Raw genomic sequence first — 22,843 nt, forward strand, 5'->3', positions numbered from 1 at the left:
TTTATTTCTAGAGCCACATATAGGCAGTATAAGGCACACACTTTTTTTTCATGGAAAAATTGCCCAGAGTTATTGCTGCTTTTGATTGCTGCTGGTGAATTAAGGCTGTTGCAGCATGCGGTTTTGCCACAGCTATTATTTATAGCTAAATTCTGAGAAATGTAAGATAAATATTTTTTTTGCAAGTGTGACTTTATACGTTGATTCCTCAGGTACATTCGCTCTGAGAGGTCCATCATATTGGTGAACTTCTGTCTGTCCATACTGGCCTCTAACATACTTATACTAGTGGGACAGTCTCAGACACTCAGCAAGGTGAGTATGGGTGTGTGTGTGTGTATGCCCCGCAAGACGTGTGCATGCAAGAATGTGAATGTCAGAAGATCAACTTTAACATCATATTCCAAATGAATATATCAGGCTGATAAATGTGTAAGGAATAAAACATGTCAGGGCGCATTGTTGCAGGAAAATAACAAGACCAAACACGAAGTGTAGTTATGTTTAGCAAGTTAATTCTTTTTCAATACCAGCAGGTCCCAAAGTGTTTTCTTCTTCCTACAGCATAGCAATTTGCGAACAATTACAATGTTTCATTTAGTAATGAACACAGAGGACACATAGTGGTTTAATCTATTTGTAGTTACATTCAGTGTTGTGGAACATCTACAAAACAAATTAGTTCATGTTATCACTTACATTATAGCAGATACAATATAAGCAGTTGACACTAACACTAAACAAACATCTCTTTGTAGAAAAATTCACATTACACACATTCTGTATCAATTTATTTTGAGTGTCCACCATACAAGTCCTTGTGTGAGGTGTTTCTGTAGAAACGATACTGTATTAGAATGGGCACATTAATATAAACCTGGAATTTGCTTTCAACCCGGAAATACAGGCAGAGCCCTGATGTTTTAGAAAAGGAATAAGGAAAATATAGAAGGTGTTTCTCAAACATGTTTTAGAACAATATATACAACATTGCAGTCTTGTTTATTTATTTATTTTCTTAAAATAAATGATTAATAAAAAGGAGTCTGTGGTACTGCGATGGGTTGGCACCCCGTTCAGGGTGGTCCCCGCCTTGTGCCCCGAGTCCCCTGGGATTGGCTCCATGCTCCCCCGCATAAGATAAGCTTCAACTTGTATAGGATAAGCTGTACAGAAAATGGATGGATGGATGGTAATTGAATATTTGAGTTTAATGTACCCTCATAGAAAAATACAAACAGTTCCTTAATGGTTCTCTGGATAGTTAAAAGGTTATTTTCTACTTGGAGCTCTTTCTGTTATAGGACATCAGGGTGCACCTCAGGGTGCATTTTTTAACAGCACATTTGTTCTTTGGACTGCTATAATACGCACTGGACAACAATACAGCACTTTCCTCCAATTTTCTCAATAAAAAAATCATGCTTTGACCCCTGTCGAGACCTGGAAAGCACTAACTGAAAAGCAATTAGCACAAGCATGCCCAGATTTAACCTAGCTATTGAAATCTATCCAACCACACCAATGACAGCAGTGCCAATCACTGCAATCTTGCACACATTAACACTTTTCCCTGCCTGTCAGAACATTCTGTAAGATACAATCTCTGAGAAAACAGCAAGTTGAAGAAGGATGTTTCTAGATTGGCAGGCGTATTGCGGGCTCTGGGGGTCATCTACATGTCAGTGGTGTCAATCACTATGAAAGGTTGTGAGTGTGAGTAGAGAACACCACAGCTGCAAATCAAAGCAGACACTCTGAGTTTATACAGAAAACACAGAATGTTGAAAGAAACTCGGCTTGCTTCAGGTGTTCCTTTTCATTCAAATGTAATATTTGACTTGTGAAATCCGGTGTATAAATTTCCCTCGTACTACTCGGGTTGAATTTAAAAATGCTTTACACCGCAGAGCCGTTAAATTCTTGAATTACTCAGAAGTTGGTGATTAAATTTCTATAACGGCACCTCTATCATAGTAGTTCCAGCTGCAATTCAGTTCAATTTGGTTCAAATTTAAAAATTAAACATTGCTGTTGCTACTGTTTCCATAGTAACAACTCGTTGCATGGTGTTCCACAATGAAAATCAGATTACAAGCGTGTTACTATTCAACAAAGAAAAAACATATAATGGTTGATATAGATACATTTTCTGTAAGATGTTGTTTATTTAACATTTATGGAAGGAGTCTCCAGTGTCAGCACTTTGTAATGGTAATTTCCCACCACAGGAAAGGACAAAGGACTCTCCAGTTGTGTTCTACACTTTACTTTACTTTCTCCAGTTGTGTTCTGCACTTTTAGTAACATGACAAGCTGAATTGTTTTTTTTTTTATCTTATGTCTCGCACTACATTAAATGAAACTATAAATGGATAAAAGTACAATGTGTCATTCACAACTTCAGTAACTTCATTGTTGGCAAATTGCTGTGATATAAGAGGAATAATAAACTTCAGGATGTGCTGTTATGTGGAAATATACTTCAAGGTGGTAATATTATAGTAATTCTGGTCATACCACCCCTTGCTGATTTTGTTCTAATAACAGCACATCCCACATTTTATTCCTTATTTATTGTCCTCGGTTATATGGAATGTATATCTGTACATGGTTAACTTCAGTATCTGGCAGCTGTAATTCCATGGCAGTTGGTAAATCCTGGTAGACAGCATGTCTTTTTCTTGCCCTTCTTCCAATTCCAATCATTTATTAGTCTCTTATAAATGAATGGATTATGTAGTACATTCATTTGACAAGGGAGTAGTCACTAAAACGCCATGTTAGTGCAGCTAAATGGAAATATTTAATGCATTTTGCCCTTTTTCCTATCTTTCTTAGTCTCACACTAACACCCACCATGCCTCGACAAAGAATAGCTCTGACCTTTTAGCATGCGTCCTTGTACAGTTCTACACACACATATACACGCTTGTCATCATACTTGAGGAACTTCTATTGACATAAATATTAATGCCTAATCTATCTAATTAATATCTAATTAATGCAATTGTGTTATACCTAATTCTAACCGGAGCCTTAACCTTTTGGCTTTTTTTAAAAAAGCTGCAGTTTTTATTTAAACTCTCTCTCTCTCTCTCTCTCTCTCTCTCTCTCTCTCTCTCTCTCTCTCTCTCTCTCTCTCTCTCTCTCTCTCTTTATATCTCTACTTCTCAGGGACTGTGCACTGTGACTGCTGCCTTTCTCCATTTCTTCTTTCTGGCCTCTTTCTGCTGGGTTCTAACAGAGGCATGGCAGTCTTACCTTGCTGTCGTTGGCAAGATTAGGACACGCCTCATTCGCAAGCGTTTCCTGTGCCTGGGTTGGGGTGCGTACATGACATGACACATGCGCGCGCACACACACACACACACACACACACACACACACACACACAAATGACACAAGGCCTAATTAAAGGTAAGAGGAAAATATGGATGGGATGGCATACTCTCTCTCACCCTTCAATCAGAGACACACTAGCCAATCAGGGGGCATCTGTGAGCTCACGTATGCCGAATAGGGCAGATAGCACTTTCCTCTTATGTTATGCTGCATGCTACATAATCTATGTTTATGTTACACATTTGCCAGATGCCCTTATCTAGAGTGACTTAAATTTATCTATTTTTTACAACTGAGCAGTTGAGGGTTAAGGGCCTTGCTCAAGGGCCCAACAATGGAAGCTCGTAGATATGATATCAGGTAGATATTTGACTTGTTATTTTTTTTTATTCTATATTCCTAATATGTAACAAAACATCTTTCAAATCAAGTATGTGCAAATTTTGGGCATATTTCATTAATATTACAAGTAATAGCTTTACTGTACTTTCCTGCCCTAGGTATATTAATTACAATAGACGTATTTAATACAGAATGTGTTTGAGAGTGTTTTAGTCACTGATACCTAATAATACCCTATACCAAGGGTCGTCAACTGGTGAGCCGTAGTCTGGATGCAGACACAGAATATTTCATCAGACTGAGCCAAGCACTTGAAACATGAAAAAAAAAAACCAACAACACAGGGGTCAACCTTTCATGGACCTTCAAAGCTTGTTCATTTCACTTACCCTCTTTGGTCTGATTAGCAAAAAACAACAACAAAAATTGGTTTAAAAAAAAAAGTTGATGAAAGCATAATGTTGAATAAGATGAATGCACACAGAAGTGTGTGTGTGTGTGTGTGTGTGTGTGTGTGTGTGTGTGTGTGTGTGTGTGTGTGTGTGTGTGTGTGTGTGTGTGTGTGTGTGTGTGTGTTTATTCTCCCTGCACTGCATTCAAAGCAGATGTCTCATCTGTTCAGAGTCCATGGCACTTGTCAGAAGTGGTACCATGAAGCATCACAATGAAACAAAACATAACCACTTCAAACCGGCTGACGGGATCGAAAAACAAGTCTTCTGCTTTTGTAGCCTATCTCCCTCAAGGTTTGACTCGTGTATTCAGAGGTGCTTTTCTGCTCACCACGGGTGTAAAGAGTGGTTATTTGAGCTACAGTGGCGTTCTTGTGAGCTTGAACCAGTCTAGCCATTCTCGTCTGACCTCTCTCATCAACAAGGCATTTCCATCTGCAGAACTGTTTCTCATTGGATGTTTTTTTTGTTTTTCGCACCATATGTTGAAGACTCTACTGAGATCAGCAGTTTCTGAAATACTCAAACTAGTGTAACTCTCATGGTCAAAGTCACTGAGATATGAGATGTTTTCTCCATTCTGATGTTTAACGTGAACATTAACTAAAATTCTTGACCTGTAGCTGCATGATTTTTGCATTGTGCCACTCTGCCACATGATTGGTTGATTAGATAATTGCATGAATGGCCAATAAGTGTATACTGGGTATTATAAACTTTATGTTATATTGACATAAACTGAACACTGCATACACTGATGTGACATCTATTACTAAGCAGTGAACAGAACCCAGGGATAAAATATGCTATTTTTATTTTAACAACCTCACACTAGGGACAAATTAACACCCCTGAACACAGCACTGTGACTGCATCTATCTATGTTTTCCTTTGGATGAGTGATGCAGTACAGTACGACATGAAACTTCTGCTCTATTCAACCTCATGCCGTTCCCCAATCTGGCTTCCTCCATTCGTTTCAGCACAACAGAGTGATGTACCACAATATGGCATGTCGCTTCTGCTTAACAAGTTACAGATGTCACAACGGAGATAAAAATTCCTATGATAGCAGCAGAAGTATGTATATTCGAGGAGATATCTAAGCAGTTACATCCATACTTAGATGTGCTTGCATGCTTATCGATTCTGCTATTTATAATCCATCAACCCAAAGAGAATCTGAGCAGCTACATTGACAAAATTTACATTATAGTAGCTCACAGACAACTAAAAACATGGAACATTCCTTCTGAAACAAACCTTCGTTGTCTTCAAATGATACATGTTGCAAACTTTTTTCTTTCTCAGTCAAGAACATTTTATTGTTTTGTTGGCCTTTTCAACATTTATGCCTTTAATTTGCTGGAGGTAGCTAATAGTGCACACATACTCACAAACACACACACATACACACACACACACACACATCCAACTACTTAAAAAGTAGTTTTTAATCATTAGTTTGAATCATGGTTGATGAATTAAAATTTATTTAATGTCTGTAATACCCCTAACTTACATTGGCTGCAGCTTTGAACGATAGCATAGCATTAACATATCTCATCAAATTGTCTTTAAATATGCTTTTAAAAATGAAGCTATAGTCCTTCTGTCAAATATGTCAAAAGTAAGTATTGTAATTTACTCCGATTATTGTATATGTCAGTCTTAGGGAATCATTACTATTGAAGTCATAATAAAAGCCGCATTCAATTAACTCCCAGGCCACTTGGTAAACCTGGTCAATGTTTTCCTTTTTCTTGCATTCTGCTTTCATTTTCCTCCTTACTTTACATGTGAGTTTTTCTAATTGCGCTCAAATTGCGGAGTTAATCAGAGCATTGTTAATTACATGAATATTTCCGAGACATGCTCATTAAGTGTGAATACAGTGCACCAGACAAAGCGAGAGCATAATTGATAGGTGCAATTAGCACATGGCTAAAGCAGCCCTTCCCAACTGCGATGGTAAACACATTAGAGATGCAGCAGGAGGAGGGTTGCACTGATATACACCACGATGTAAAAAGAGAGACCATACAGAAATCGAAATGTCTCTATACCTGTAGATTAGATGTATATGATTATTATAATTTGTTATTTTCAATATGCCAAATGATAAATAAATAAATAAATGATAATTAAAAAAAAACACGATTATTCAGCCAGGGAGGAAAATCTTTATACTATAATGTTCCTGAGCAGCTGAGTAGCCCTGACAATCATGTAATTGGGTATTGGGTCAGAATTGACTAATTGTACTATGCCAGCTCAGATAAATCAAGAATCATCACACTCCAACTGTAGTTGTGAAAGAAGTCCAACTCCATAATGACAGGCAGGAGTGCATGGTATCTTATATCTTACACTCAATCATCGGCCTCACATCTCGCATGGGCGATCAAGGGTAGGAGAAATCCATGTCTCCATGTCTGGAGCTCTACCATAACCGTCATCCAGGTGGATAATTGAAAAAATTGGAAAAATGTTATTTGGTCTTGTTCCAATCTTCAGTCATCTAGTTTCGGTGAGCCTTTGTCCTCTGTAGCCTCAGATTCATGTTTATGGCTGACAGGATTTGGTTTTCTACTGTTGTAGGCAATCCCTCTCAATGTTTGACAATCTGAGTTGCTTTTCTGCTCACCACGGTTGCAAAAAGTAGTTATTTGATTTATCATAGTCTTCCTGTCAGCTCAAACCAGTCTGGCCATTCTCCTCTGACCTTTCTTACAACATTTCCACCCACATACAGTAACTGTTGCTCACTGGATTGTTTTTGTCTTTAGCACTATTCACTGTAAACCCTAGCAATTTGTAAACCTTACTCAATATGTGGATTTGAGTAAACATGCATTTATTTATGCATGTTATTCCATGTGAATGTTTATGACACAATCCCTAATAAGTGTGAAATACATGAAAAGTGACTTTTTTAAAAGGCACTCTTTTAAAAGGCTTAACAAAACCCATTCTTGTCTAGTGGCTCTCAAAATAAAAGATGGTGTTACATGTATATATTTCTCTAAAAGAATAGAAGAAAAGAAGAAGCCAACCTTCATGGCTGCCATTTGCTCTGAGCAAAGATATTTAGGCCACCTCATTTTCCTGTGGTTTGTTCTGTCATACAAATATTAGCCTTTCATTTCTTTCTTATATTTTCCTCTATTGTCTTTTTATGTTTTTATGTCTTTTCTCCACAGGTTTGCCAGCCCTTGTTGTTGCTGTATCTGTAGGATTTACCAGAGCTAGAGGCTACGGCACACCAAACTAGTGAGTATCATTATCACTCACCTCAGAGCTTCTGATATAACACTGAAATATGAGGAACACTCACATTTATCCTCATTGTTGTCATTTTGACAAGAAGGTAAGGTGAAATAAGCAGGATTGCAAAACATAGGAATGAATTAAATGTGTATTTAGATCAAATGTATATATATATATATATATATATATATATATATATATATATATATATATATATATATATATATGAGTGACTCTGCAATTAGCGTGCCATTTAGCACTTGTAACTACACAACTTCACATTTTACAAGGTTTTATTTCGTAAAAATGGGCTTCATTTATCAATTTTAATTTTTTATTTTTTTTGGTAAAGTTGAGTGTAAATGTTTTTGTAAACCCAACTGAACTGGAAATTTCTGCCGCATTTACAAAAATTTCAGAAACACTGCCTTTCTTCACACTTGCATGATGAACACCCATAAATTACCAAGCATGTGCACATTGCACAGCTGATTTGCATGTAGTGATGCCCACAAAAATCCATAAACATTCAAGTGCACGGACAGTTTGATTTGAGCATGGAACAACTGATCAGGATAAAACCTGAAAAACTGAAGTAGAAGGTTTTTGTTTGTTTGTTTGTTTGTTTGTTTGTTTGTTTGTTTGTTTGTTTGTTTTGTTTTGTTTTGTTTTGTTTTTTTACACAAAATGAACAATCAGGGTAAAGATTGAAAAACAGAAGTTAAAGTTATTTTGACTCACTACTATGCCAGAAAAATAATTAATAATATATAATATTAATAATAAGTGACTGCTAAATCTCCTGTCAGCTGAGGTGTTTGTTTACAAATTACGGCTATGTGCAGACAGACCGGCCTGTCTTCCATTTATATGGCGCCATTTCTTTTGTAATACTCAAATGATTAATTTTATTTGTTTTAATTTATGGGTTTGTGTTGGTGCGCTTTCTTTATTTTTCATGTTCTTTAAGTAAGGCCAACAATATAAAATGATTGGTTTTCACAGAATTTCCTCAAAGACTATGTTTACAAGCATATCAATATTCCGATATTAATCGAAATTTGTCAATATTCTAATTAGTATTGAGTCATGTAAACGCCAGTTCAGATTAAGACAATATTCTGAGTCCCCAATTTCTGATTCCCACTCCTGGAATTTGCCTGTTTTCATTGGAAATTTGCTCAGTCCTCAACGAATTGTGGGTAGCAACTGCAGCATTTGAATCTCCCAGGAAACAAAAGCGGGAAAGGAAAAAAGTGCATGTGTAGATCAGCATATTTACAGTAACCATTTAAATGGAATCTGATGTGTATGTAAACATAGTCAATGGTACGTTTAGTCCCTGTCTTAGTGAGCTAGCATGAGGATGTGTTCAGTGGGTGTCTGCTAAATGCTATAAACTAGAGATGCACCGATATTAAATTTCTCAGCCGATACCGATAACTGACTATTCAGAGTGATATCAGCCGATACCAATACTGATAGTTCTGCATTGTATGCCTTCTTTTAAATTAATAATAATTTATTCCACACATCTCTCTTTATTCTCTCCATTTCAGCAATTTGTTTGACAGCAACTGGTCTCATAAACAGAAAACACGTTATTCAAATTAACATTAACACATGAACTCAATTCTGAAGATTAAAGTAAGATTTCTTAACTTATTGAATGTTATTAAATCATATTAACTTTGACTGAATTCTAAAAAACCTCCTGTTAGGCTTCACATTCACTCACCTCAAACAAAAGCATTTTTACTTCATCACTGACATCAAACTGGCAATGTATAATATAAACTTTTTTATGTATATTAACATTAACTGAATATGAAATATACTACTCTACAAATATAATTTTCTATGCAATATATACTTTTCCAGCTTGATAAATGAGGCTCGTTGGTGGCATTTTGCTTTAAATAAGTGGCAGTATAGAATTAGCAAATACACAAAAATGTAAACTAAAAAAAAATAACTAGCATTAATGCTAATGACTTAATTACATTACTTTGCTTTCAATCTATTGTTTGGATAACTACGGTAGGTTGTACTTTCAAAGTGACCTCACTAGTCAATGTCAATATCAGTGAGACTATAGAAGAAAAAGTATGGGATAACTTACTTTTCTTCTTTCATGATCTTCAGGAAATTTGAATAATGCAACATTGCGTTGAACATGCGATTTGTGGAATATTGAATGATGATGATTTCATATGAATGATGTGCAACTCAAATAAAATATTCAATTTATAAAACCGCGTGCTTTAAAAAGTATGTTTCAAGAATGAGACTTTAATGAATAAGAAAAACAAAAAAATGTTGAGAATTTTTATTGATTAAATTTCAAGGTAAAATGTAATTATTGTGGGCTGATTTATGTTATCAATTTATCTATGCACTTAGGTTGTTGTGAAGGACACTTAATATGGTTTTAAAATGTCTTTTCTCTTTACTTTATATATATATATATATATATATATATATATATATATATATATATATATATATATATATATATATATATATATATATATATATATATATATATATATATATATATATATATATATATATATATATATATATAACAACAGTGAAACACAAATGGCATGACACTCATGGAATTGTTCAGAGAGATGGATAGCTATGTGCACACACAAAAAAAGTAAATGATGTAGTGTACTGTGAATATGTCCTCTGCCAGACTCAGAGAGAAGGGGTGGGAAGGATGTGGAATTGAGCAATGGGGAATAAAACCGTGATAATGAACTGTATGGGGGTTCCATTCTCAATAAGAAGAGTCGGGGGGAAATCAAACTGCAGACTGAACAAAATTCTTTTTTTTTCCACTCTTCGTCTGTCTTTAATTTTTTCCTCCTTTACCCTTTGGCTGTGCCTAAAATTGCATGAATAGTTTTCTGCGATTATGACTGAATGCTATTCAAATCATTGGCGTGATATGAATCTGTTTAACCCTTAGGAGTTGGTGAATGCAATTTGCTCTGGGTTTGACTCCATTTATTTGCGTACATTATATAACTCAGTCATTTATCTCTATTTGTAGTGAATATAAGGAATATAAATCAGGATTATATACATGTATTGATGCTTGTCTGAAAACCAAATGGGTCCCTGCTCACTATTTAAATGTACTAAAATGAGCAACAAATAATAGCTTCTACAAACAAAGTAGTGTGTGATATGATGTTTATGCTATGGCACTGCTGAATTCTTGAATCTGATTGGTCAGAAGGTGTGGATTAATGTTCTGTAACATTAAGGTACTCATTCTCAATCATCATTTCTGTAGTAATAAGTTGCACAGGGTCTTACACATGGACAGTCATATAAATAGATTTGATATGGTAAAGATTTTTCTGTAACAGACAGAAGAAACTAAACTGTTTTTTTCTTTTCAAAATTCCTGATGCAATTTGCTGAGTTTTTTGTGCTTTTTTCAGAAAACTACTTGGCAAAATTGCAATTGCATGAAACTGTTCTGCACAGTCTTTCATGGTGATGTTTGTTGGTAAATGAGACCTTTTAGCTTTTACTTATGTTCGATGCACGTGAATCAAAGTCAGCCTTGGCTAAATGCACATTGTGATGATGACACATCTTGGCCCAAATCTGCTGAAAATCTGCTGTAATTTTGAAAAATTGTAAGCCCCTGTGAATATTGTGGAGTTTCCTTGATTTTGCATTGATTTCTGCAATTGCACAATGGCAAAATCCTGGAGGGACTGACACATAAGGAGACTCACTACCCTTGATTTGTATAATTTATATCAGTTATGACATTTTATATACAGATTACACAAGTTTAAAATCACTTAGTTTGAATTTGCTATTGTTTTTTTGTCCTTTTTTATTACTTTTCATAACTTTTATTATTTTTTATAACTTTTATGACTTATAAAACTAAATAACAGACAGGTATGGAACATGAATTATCAAAAATGTTTCTGAACACTATAACTACTTTGAACAAGAGAACTAGGCTGTAAATTATAATAATAATGTGTAACGTGTTAAGAACCAGTGGTCTATGGTAGCTGATTCACTGCAGTGGTTGAGCTGCATTACTGGAAGATTTAGCATTGCTATCTATCTATCTATCTATCTCTCTGTCTGTCTATCTGTCTGTATATTAATATGTGATTATTACGATATAAGAATATTAAAACAAGAGGTTTATAAGGATTAATTATAGATGTAACTGATATGATGTCTTTGACATTAAATGATTTTTTCCCCCCTCTTTAGCTGCTGGTTATCTCTGGAAGGAGGTCTGCTTTATGCATTTGTTGGTCCAGCAGCTGTCATTGTTTTGGTATGTGTCACACTCCAGACTTCTGGTTTCATTCCTTCATACAGACATTTTTGCTTCTTTGATGTCCTACAGTATAAACAACCATAGGAACCTAGGGAAACCAACACTAATGAAATTAGTGCTGTGCAGATTTCTTTTTCATTAGTGTAACATGTTTTAAATGCTTCAGTAAACTTTGAAGAATGTGTGTGTGTGTGTGTGTGTGTGAATATACATTATCTCTAGTCTGGCCTCAGGTGCGTTTAGAGTGAGTGTTGAGCAAGCTGTTTCTGTTATATTTCATGGTCAGATGCGATTTGCGTTGTTTTTCTGTTTCTTCATGGTCAGATGTGATTTGCGTTGTTTGTCCACGTCTCAGTGGTGTTGTGACTCAAACAAACTGCAGGAAATGATATTTGGGCATCTGGAGATGCTGCTTCCCTCATCCTCGGGGAGGCAAAATCTAATTAATGGAAAAATAATTAGTCTAGCTTTCAGCAAAGAGGAGAACAGTGCAATTGTCTCTCAGCAAGTACTTTAACATGATCAGAATTTGAAAGCCAAGGGACTTGGTGAACCTGCTGTTGTTTGGGTCACTTGCAATGCCCACACTGTAGCAGTGCACTCAGATTCAGAACAGCACTTCACAGCCATCAAAATCTAGATTCAAGCGCAGATAAACTATGTTCACGTTCAAGGTGCTGTAAGACTGTCATGAAGATATGCAGCTTGCCTTCTGGAAGCCAAATAAGCATGTGTGAAGAATTTGGAGCTAAAACTATACTAGTTTTAACTCCAAGGTCTCCAACAGATCATTTCAGTGCAACTAAAATAGAAATCTGAAGTACTTCTTAACTATACATAACAATTTTTAGATGTTAGAAAACATCTAACAGTTTTTTATTTTTATTTTATTTTTTCCCCCTCCAATGTCTACTAACTTAATAGCTGTCATAGCAATAAGAACGGATAATAAATGTCCTTTGTCTGTGTCTGCATCATAATAGCTTTCTTAAGGAGGTTCAACTTGGAACATTTTCTGAAATGTATGGTTCTATATAGAATTTTTAATGGTTATCTCAAGAGGAAAAAAGCAAGAACCCTTTAATAACCTACAGTGGTGCTTGAAAGTTTGTGAAACATTTAGAATTTTCTATAGTTCTGAATAAATATAAAGATTTTCACACAAGTCTTAAAAGCAGACAAAAAGAACCCAATTAAACAAATGAGACAAAAATATTACTTTTTTTTATTTATTGAGGAAAATGATCCAATAGTAAATATCTGTGAGTAGCAAAAGTATGTGAACCTCTAGGATTCAGGTGTTTTCAATTAATGAGTTGTCAATCAGGTGTGAGTGAGCACCCTGTTTTATTTAAAGAAAAAAAAGGATCTATCAAAGTCTGATCTTCACAACACATTTGTGGAATTCATCATCACACAAACAAAGGAGGTTCTTGAGCACCTCAGAAAAAGAGTTGTTGATGCTCATCAGACTGGAAAAGGATACAAAAGCATCTCTAAAGAGTTTGGACTCCACCAATCCAAATTCAGACAGATTGTGTACAAATGGAGGAAATTTAAGGCCATTGTTACCCTCCCCAGGAGTGGTCGAACAATAAAGATCACTCCAAGAGCAAGACATGTAATAGTCCACAAGGTCATAAAGGAGCCAGTGTATCTTCTAACCAACGAAAGACCTCTCTCACATTGGCTAATGTTAATGTTCCGGAGTCCATCATCAGGAGAACACTGTACAACAATGGTGTGCATGGTAGAGTTGCACGGAGAAAGCCACTGCTCAACAAAAAGAACATTGCTGCCCATCTGCAGTTTGGTAAAGATCACGTGGACAAGCCAGAAGGCTATAGGAGAAATGTTTTGTGGATGAGACTAAAATAGAACTTTTTGATTTAAATGAGAAACATTGTGTATGGAGAAAGGAAAACACTGCTTTCCAGAATAAGAACCTTATCCCATCTGTGAAACATAGTGGTGGTGGTATCATGGTTTGGGCCAGTTTTGCTGCATCTGGGCCAGGACTGCTTGCCATCATTGAGGAAACAATGAATTCTGAAGTATACCAGTGAATTCTAAAGAAAAATTTCAGGACATCTGTCCGTGAACTGAATTTCAAGAGAAAGTGGGTCATGCAGCATGATAATGACCCTAAACCCACAGGTCGTTCTACCAAAGAATAGTGAAAGAAAAATAAAGTCAATGTTTTGGAATGGCCAAGTCAGAGTTCCGACTTTAATCCAGTAGTCAAGTCAAAGTCCTGACCAATTCAAAGTCCTTAATCCAATCCTGTTTTTTTTGTACCAGTCTATCCAGGTTTGTTGTGGCTAGTGACAAACTGCTATACTCTGCTAATTGCACTGGCATTCCTTCATTCCCAGTACTCTGCTAATTGCACTGGCATTCCTTCATTCCCAAAGGACAAGAAGAGACAGACTAAACATTTGAGACCAGGAAGAGAAAGAAAAGAATGATAGATAGCATAGAATAGGATGATTAGCAATACTTTGTGATCCATCTCCTAAAGTCCAGAACAATCAGCCAGGGTCAGGATTCATGAGTTAAGGGTCAGGGATTACAACACTCCTTTATTCTCCCGCTCAACTAATTCTAATTAGACACTAACTCTGGATTAGTCTGCCTGTTATAGACAGTTAGCACAGCATGAAGCACTTGACTAGGTGTGCCTGGAAGCTGGTGTCCAGGAATCACAGACAGATTTATTGGAACATTATTTATAGCAGGTAGGAACTCCAGGAAAGCAGTTGCTCATGCTGTGGATAAACACAGAGAGATGACTTAAGATATTGTATCAATTAGCACATTACTATAAAAAACATTATCATTAAGTCTTAAAGACAGCACAGAGATTAAACAAAATTAGTAGATAATCTAATGAGCCAAACATTTTATACAAACATGGTCATGATAATAGCTACTTTCTTACACCATGCCAGGTGTAAAATGATACAAATTTGAAATTGTAAGACTAAGGTAGTCTTTAAGGAAAGAAAAGGGGTGAAAAAGCATACTTTAGTTTGTGTTTTGTTTTGAGTTTTTTTCACCTTAGTCTTCCCACCAGGCAATTGTGAAAGTCTAGCCACTTTCATTCTGAGAGCCAGTTCCTTCCAGCTCATTTTATTCACACCACAGGCAAAGCGCCTACTATTATCAACTGCAGTGATAATACAGCAATCAGTCAATCCATAATTTTTTTTTACTATGGTGATTTAGTCACAAGTGAAGATTCATGCTGGTTCCAAGCTGTTAGAATGTCTTCTCCATCACATATTCAGGTTTCGTTTGCTGCTGTGTACTAGTGTACTATAATATGTGAATTCTGTTGATCAGTTCTGCAAACAAATGGTAATATGGGAATATTATTACATAAAGCATTTTTTTAAAATCCAGTCTCTCTCCTATGGAGCATAAGTGATTTCCAGTAGCAATCAATTTAACAATTAATGTTTCTTAAATTCATTTATATGGGTGTCTAGATGCATTTATATGGGTGTCTATATGCAGTTAAATTGCAGGATGTAACATCAAGCTTGTCTGTAAACTCGTTTTCCCAAAATTCTCCACTAGAAAGCTTATCACCTGGCCCATCACATGACCCATTACCTCACTCTCATTCCCAGACTTAAAGTCACATACACTTGTTAAAATTCATTGGTTAGCTACATGTATCAAATATCAATCCTAGCTCATCACTAGTGATAATACCAAGCATGTTTTGAACTTGATTAAGTTTGAACAATTTATTATTATTATTATTATTATTATTATTATTATTATTATTATTATTATTATTATTATTATTATACATTGTCATATACAAGTACAGCATATTTTTCTTCACATTTCCGAACTTGTTAGGAAGCTAGGGTCATAGACTGGATAAGGCACACCTAGAGCAGTTAAGGGTTAAGGGAATGCTTGGTGGGTTTGGGATTCGAAACTGGCTTATGTTACTGAGTTTGCTTAGCCTGGTCTAGTCCATTTGTTGATCACCTATACCCTTACATTTTTGCAGTTTTTCCTTTAACTTTGTCAGTGCCCATTGGATTGGTCTCCTTTGACAATAACCTTGCATTTGCTTCCAAACCCCTTTCTATTCATGACAAAGATCATTGTCTGGTGAAAGCTGTTCTTATAATATAGCTTTGCCCAACTTTCCAACACTGGGGCAATAGAGTAAAACAATCATTCTGTCTATTTAGGACCCATGCTAGTACATGGCTGACAGATCCCTTTCCTCTGAACAAGTAGTCTTTTCTCTGAAAGGATGGATTTATACAAATTTACAGCTTGAGCTACCAATTCTTTTGACTTAAGAATTTCTGAAAGTTCATCAGTAACCATTTTATCCTGGTCAATTTCAGGAACATCTGGCACCATGCACTCACACATCTGCATGTTTTTTCAAACCTAGGCACAATTTAGAGTAGCTCATCCACCTACCATGTTTTGGGAAGCTGAAAGGGAAGCAGAGAACCCAGAGGAAACCCATTTGGACATGGGGAGAACATGCAAAACTGCATGTACAAAGCAGTAAACTGAGCTCATGATCAGACCGGTTACAGTGGAGCTGTGAGATGGAAAAGTTACCCACTATGCCACCCATTCTTGAAAGTGATCTGCAAAAATATGTGCTTACAGACAGAATTCGAAAATGTTTTGACTCAACATTTCTGTTCCTTTATCAGTACACGGAAACACATTGAAATTCTTGCCTGTGGTCATCAAACATGCACTATATGGCCAAAAGTTGGTGGACAAATAAATGTAACAGACCGTAACCTGATAGTGTTATAATGGAATTCACTGAAGTTGCATTAGACAAAGATTATAAGCTTGATTCTCACATGATGCACGTCTCTTCCACAGGTCAACATGCTTATTGGGATTGTGGTCTTCAACAAGCTCATGTCCAGAGATGGGATCTCAGACAAATCTAAAAAGCAAAGAGCGGGGTGAGTGAAGACACGAGACATACTCTTAGTGCTAAAAGTCTATTCATCACTGAGCCATTGTTAATTTCTTAATGGTTTAGAGCTATCCAGTCATTTGTATAACTGATAAACCTATGGCTATACACACTACTTCAGACATATGCAGTCAGGGGGGTCATAGAGGGTTTTAATAAAAGGTGAGTTATAACAGCCTTATAAGTGGAGCTGTGGAGCTGTATTGATCTGCAGCCTTGTTTACCTCCGATACTCCTCTTATTAACTCTGTACACACACACACACACTGACACACAAAGCAATAGGCTTCTAGAGTTGTATAGAGTTCTTTTTCTTTTTCATACTAGAAGTCCAGGCAGGTATAAAAGCTCTTTTACAGTATTACATGAACAACAGGACTTAGAGGATCAGACTGAACATTTTCTGTTTCTTTCAAGTAGCATGGAAACCTTGATCTGCCTTCTTTACAGCTTATAGCCCTGAAACATTCATACATACAGTTGCAATCAATATGATTCAACACCCATTGCAAATCAGGTTTACTGTCAAACAAAAGCAACTGAAATAGTTCAACCAACGAATGCTTCAAGTGGTTTCTCCAAATTCAAATGAAAATACAACTTATAATGATTTATCTAGTTTAAAAATTATTCAACCCCTTCATGATTCCTGAGGAATCTTAGCACATTCCTCATGAGCAGCGGCCTTCAGTTCAGTAGTATGCGTGGGTTTGCATGCTGCAACCGCCTTCTTCAAATCCCACCAGAGATGCCCAAGCTTCAGCTTCCTCACAGATGGCATGACGTTTTTTCCTAGCATTTCCTGATACTTCAATGAATCCATCTTGCGTTCCACATGATGCAGGTTTCCAGAGCCAGAGGATGCAAAGCAGCCCCAGAGCATCACTGAGCCACCACCATGCTTGACTGTGGACAGAGTGTTCTTTCTTCATTCTTCTTCCTCTAGACATAACGCTGATCCATCTTGCTGAAGAGTTCCAGTTTTGTTTCATCACTCCACAGAACAGAATCCCAAAACTTCTGTGGCTTATTTATATGATTTTGAGTGACTTTTCATGTGCTTTTGGGTCAGTAGTGGTGTACGTCTTGGAGTTCTGTCATGGAAACTTTTTGCGTTTAGTACACGCCTTACTGTGCTCACTGAAACCTCCGTGCCTGTTTCCACCAAGTCTTGCTGCAGGTCTTTTGCAGTCATTCGAGGGTTTTTCACAACCTGCCTTCTCAGAAATCTGCTTGCACCTGTTGATAGCTTCCTTTTCTGCCACGTCCAGGTATTTCATGTATTGTCTGCCTCTAGTAAGTTCAGGTATTTCATGTGTTCCAGCTCAAGCACACCTGGTGCATCTAATGAAGCCCTTGATTAGTAGCATCAGGTGTGCTTGAGACAGCACCTGTTTTGCATATTTGTGCTGTTGTGAGGGATTCTATTCATGGGGTTGAATAATTTTGAAACTGGAGAAGTCGTTATAAGTTGCATTTTCAGTTGAATTTGGGGAAATCACTTGAAGCATTCGTTTGGTGAACTATTTCAATTGCTTTTGTTTGATTTGTTCATTGCAGACAGCTGAAAGTCTGTAAATTTTGACAATAAACCTGATTTGCAATGTGGGTTGAATAAATTTTTTCAACTGTATTTAGCATAGCTTAAATGTGGTTGTGAATCAAAACAACTGAAGTGGCACTCATAAGGCCAATGGATAACATGTCACTTTGGCTGTTCAGTAACACAATGAAATTGCTCTGTAGATTTCTATACATGAGTGGGCAGGAAACAATTGGCTTTACTTATTGAATGAGGAGCAATTCGGAGATGGGAGCTAATCTAATGACGGGATATTTCTAATCCCTGCTTCAGACAGCAATCCATGCAGCAATTTTCTCCCAAATTGATTTCTTTTAATTTATTTATTTCCTTTTTGTGCTTTTTTTATGTGCAAGTGGGCTTGATGAATGTTAGAAACTACAATGGCTAACAGGGAGTTATCTCAGCCAGACAGTTTTGTTAGGATGCACATACATGCATCTCCATATCTCATACAATCACAAGTCAGGAATTACTTACAGCCTTCTTGAAAAATGGGCAAAAATGCTTTATTCTGATCAGGGTTGCAGTGGAGCTGAATCCTATTTCAGGAATACACCCCCACGTTTTATGTCAGTCTTATATGATTGTATGAAATAGATGTTGGCCGTATTCAGAGTTAGTAAATTACTATGGGAATCTAAGCATGTTCAGAGATGGTCTATGCACATGTTGAAGTCAGTTTTCTGGGTGCACCATGCAAATTATTCAAATGACCTGTGTTTAGTTCATGCCTCTAAGGTTGCTAGAATTTTCTTAAGTAGAAACATCGTAGAAACATCGTAGAAGGCTTTTTCAGTAGCGTAAAGACCAGCACCTTTAAGCAATGTGCCAGTTTAAGATACAAAACAAAACCAAAAAAATAAAAAATAATAATCAGTTTCATTGACTGTAAAGGGAAAATACTATTGATGAATTAATAGTGACACATTTATGTATATAACGACATACTGCATGAATTTAGATTTTGAGCCAACCCCCTCCAAAATGTTTTTGGACTTTTTCATTGACACTGAATAAGGATTTTTATTAATTTAATGTATTATTATTATTAGCCTCCCACCAGCCAAACTCCACCCCACACATAGCATTTCAAGAAATATTAATAAAAGGAAATTACATTCATAATGGTTTATTGAAAAAAAATATTTAATTTTATTACATAAAAATGCTCAAAGAGAAGCTTAACAAAAGATCACACACACACACACACACACACACACACACACACACACACACACACACACACACATATATATATATATATATATATATATATATATATATATATATATATATATATATATATATATATATAATTTTCTCTCATAGATATACAGTACACATATAGGCAAATTGGTTTTGATATTTTATATTGTCTAACTAACCTCGGGTGGTTGAATGGCAATAAATAAGTAAATAGTCTAATAACTTTCATGTTCATACTCACTTGTATTGTTCTCTGCTTGATATATCGCTTTGCTTGTATTTTTCTCATTTGTAAGTCACTTTGGATAAAAGTGTCTGCTAAGTGAAGAAATGTAAATACATGAAAGTAATACAGTGTGATCAAATCTGATTATTCCATTAGACAAAGATTAATTTAAAATCTGTTTTTTATATATTCAAAATTTTTTATTATTTTTTTTCTAAACAGTACTTAAACCATTTTTAAAAGTTTCAAAAGAGTGGGGTACAAATGTCGGAGACCATATTGAAAATCTGGGGAAATAAAAACCCAAACAAACCCAAAAGTTGAAGTAAACAGAATGATTAATAATTCTGAAAATTTTAAAACAAAGGAAGGAAATATTCAGTGTCTTGAATATTCAGCATATATTCTACATTATTTCTAGGTCCATATTAAAAAAAAAAAAAAAATCCTTTGTATGATTTCTTTGAAACAGAAACTTGTGGGGTCCATGCTAGCTCGAGTGCACCTTGAAATTAAAGCAAAATGGGGACATACCAAAGACTAAACAATTCTGAAATTCATGTACATTTTTCTGAGATTATTCTTTTCACTCAAGTTATTGCTGATGGTAATTTACCAATGTATATACAGTAGTATTTGAAATCTTTTCGTCAGCTCCGGTGCGAGTGACACATTGCCTTGCAAAAGATTCAGATTTTCTCTGCTCCCAAAACATCTGATATGATCCACCTTATGAAGTGATTCACAATTCCTTTTCAAGATGGCGAGGGGTGTTGGGAGAAGATGACGCTTGTGTAGGTCAGTGGATCCCTAGGGCTGCTGGTCTAAGATGCCATTTCTATATAGAATTTAAAATATCTTCATTTAAAGAGAGAATTGTATTATTGAGGGTGAATTAAATCACACATATATTATAAACTCATACCCAACACATTATAAAAAAGTATTTTAACCTTTTTTACAATGTTTGTTTATTATTCGAGCATTCATTAATCAATAACAACTTTAATTAGTTACTGGCTCATAAATAATTGATTACTAAAAATCATTATCATAAATGAAAGTTTTATCATCTAAATTATTGCCACCCCTAAAATATTTGTGAACATGTGATTGTGAAATAATTTGTCAGCCATCATCCAAGGGCTTTCAGATGGTTAGACAGATGGCTATTTGCATAGACAAGTCATGATAAAACAACAAAAGTCTGAAACATGTGACCACTGAAAACATACTTCCTCTGCCAAGAGGTTAATATTTGAATATAATTGGATCTTCCAGCAAGATAATTACTCCAAATGCACACTCAATCCAACACAAAAAATATTGCTAGAAATTATCAAAATTAGTGTTTCTCCGTCTCTGGATGTAAAAGCTATTGAAAACTTGTAGTATGGATTGAAGAGGACACTTCACTTGAACAGTTGACCATGATTTTTTTCTGTATCCAAGATCTCTTGTTTCCTAAAAGATAAAAAAATAATAATAAATAAGCTATACATTATTTGCCATATAATGCCATATGCATATGTATAATTTATTCATTTTATAGGTTTACTTTTTCTCATTTTGTGAGGGGTGCCAATCATTTTAGAATTGACTGTATTTATATAGACATGTTCACAAGTCAGTGTCACTGTTTGCCACAAAACACACAACTTTGTTTTTGTTCATTTTTACACACACTTGCTTGTGTGTGTGTGTGTGTGTGTGTGTGTGTTTGTGTTTATGATGTGAAGTTATTTCAGTGATTTTGACCGCTCACCCGGTGTGGCCCATGAGCATTTCTGACGTTCTGAAAACACTCTCCAAATTCATGAAGCATCAAAACGTTGCCCTTTACATCCTGTGCACGTCCATCCGTCTCGCTCGCACACACGCAAACACACACAAATGCACACATACACACACACACTGGTTCCAGACCCACCCACTTTGGCAGCTGAGCTCTTCTGACAAGCTATAAACCATAGAGAGAAAAGTAATGGAGTTTTCTAACTTTCGTTCAGCGAGGCTGTTTCCCCCACAGAGTTTTTATTTTTTATTTTTTTTTTTTTACTTTGCATATGGCTGGCGCAGGCCTTCTAGTTAGCGTTAACATTTCTGCAGTGTTAAAGGCCAGAATTTGAATTTGACTCCAGCAACACATTTATAAATAATGAATAACGCAACGTGCTTCCCTTAGATCACATCAGTCCCTCTTCTCATTTAGGTCGTTGGAAGACTGCAAAGTCCGGACGTTTGTGAAACTCAGCGAGATTCTGATGGGTTCATTAAACACCCAAATCCATGACTAATGACCTGAGAGAGAGCCGGATCAGGATGGCCTCATATGCTTTCTTTACCAACACACACACTAGTACATGGATAGAGGGAATATTTCAGAACTCTCAGGTCATTAGTCATGGAGTTCAAGTGTGTGAACGTTTGTTTTATTACAACTTACACAAAAACTTCTGCCCAAAAAAACCAAAGTTGGTTCTTCCAGCTCAGCTCCCTCATGCTTCATGTGTTATTAATGGGGTGTAGTTAAAAATCTTCTCCTTTTTTTCTGCATATGCTCTATTTTCTGTCTTCCGTAACTCCAAAACTTCTTCTCTATTAATTACTGTATATACACATGTAGAGCAGTGGCTGTTTATTACCATGCACATTAATAATCTGATATATCACATAATACCTGTGTTGTTGCTATTGCTCACTGCGAATACTACATGTTAATCATTAATTCCATTTGGGGGTTTTTTCTTCTCTTCTTTTTTTTTTGGTTTTATCTTCCAAATGTCTCATTCCCTCTTCTTCCCTCTTTGTCCATGTTTTCTGTGTTTATGATTTGCTAATTGTACCTTTTCGTCCTTCTGTTCCTTTAATGTGTGTGTGCGTGTGTGTGTGTGTGTGTGTGTGTGTGTGTGTGTGTGTGTACAAACTTCGTGATCTGGTATGCTTGGTTTGGATGAACCTTCTTTTCCATCCTATATGTGTATGTTTCCTCGTCTACTCCTTGTGTGCTGTGTATGTGGATTGTGTATTCGTGTGTGTGTGTGGGTGTATGTGTGTGTGTGTACTGGGTCCTGAAGTCCGTCGCTGGAGGCGCGTA

The 22,843-nt window shown here is 36.0% G+C and overlaps 1 protein-coding gene across 10 annotated transcripts in view; it reads left to right on the forward strand.

The window, feature by feature from the left end:
* adgrb2 (adhesion G protein-coupled receptor B2) overlaps positions 1-22,843 on the forward strand; it is a 442,839-nt gene that overhangs the window by 356,371 nt on the left and 63,625 nt on the right. For 9 of the 10 annotated variants that reach the window (XM_047158788.2, XM_047158787.2, XM_047158793.2 and 6 more), the window contains 6 exons: positions 213-315; positions 3,178-3,328; positions 7,343-7,412; positions 11,676-11,742; positions 16,630-16,715; positions 22,824-22,843. The exon at positions 22,824-22,843 is cut by the window's right edge and continues 79 nt beyond it. In XM_047158788.2, the coding sequence (XP_047014744.1) occupies positions 213-315; positions 3,178-3,328; positions 7,343-7,412; positions 11,676-11,742; positions 16,630-16,715; positions 22,824-22,843 (497 nt within the window). The remainder of the gene's footprint in view (positions 1-212; positions 316-3,177; positions 3,329-7,342; positions 7,413-11,675; positions 11,743-16,629; positions 16,716-22,823) is intronic. The other variant, XM_047158790.2, reaches the window with a different exon arrangement.

The sequence above is a fragment of the Ictalurus punctatus genome, chromosome 12 (genome assembly GCF_001660625.3).
Source record: "Ictalurus punctatus breed USDA103 chromosome 12, Coco_2.0, whole genome shotgun sequence".
Taxonomy (NCBI): domain Eukaryota; kingdom Metazoa; phylum Chordata; class Actinopteri; order Siluriformes; family Ictaluridae; genus Ictalurus; species Ictalurus punctatus.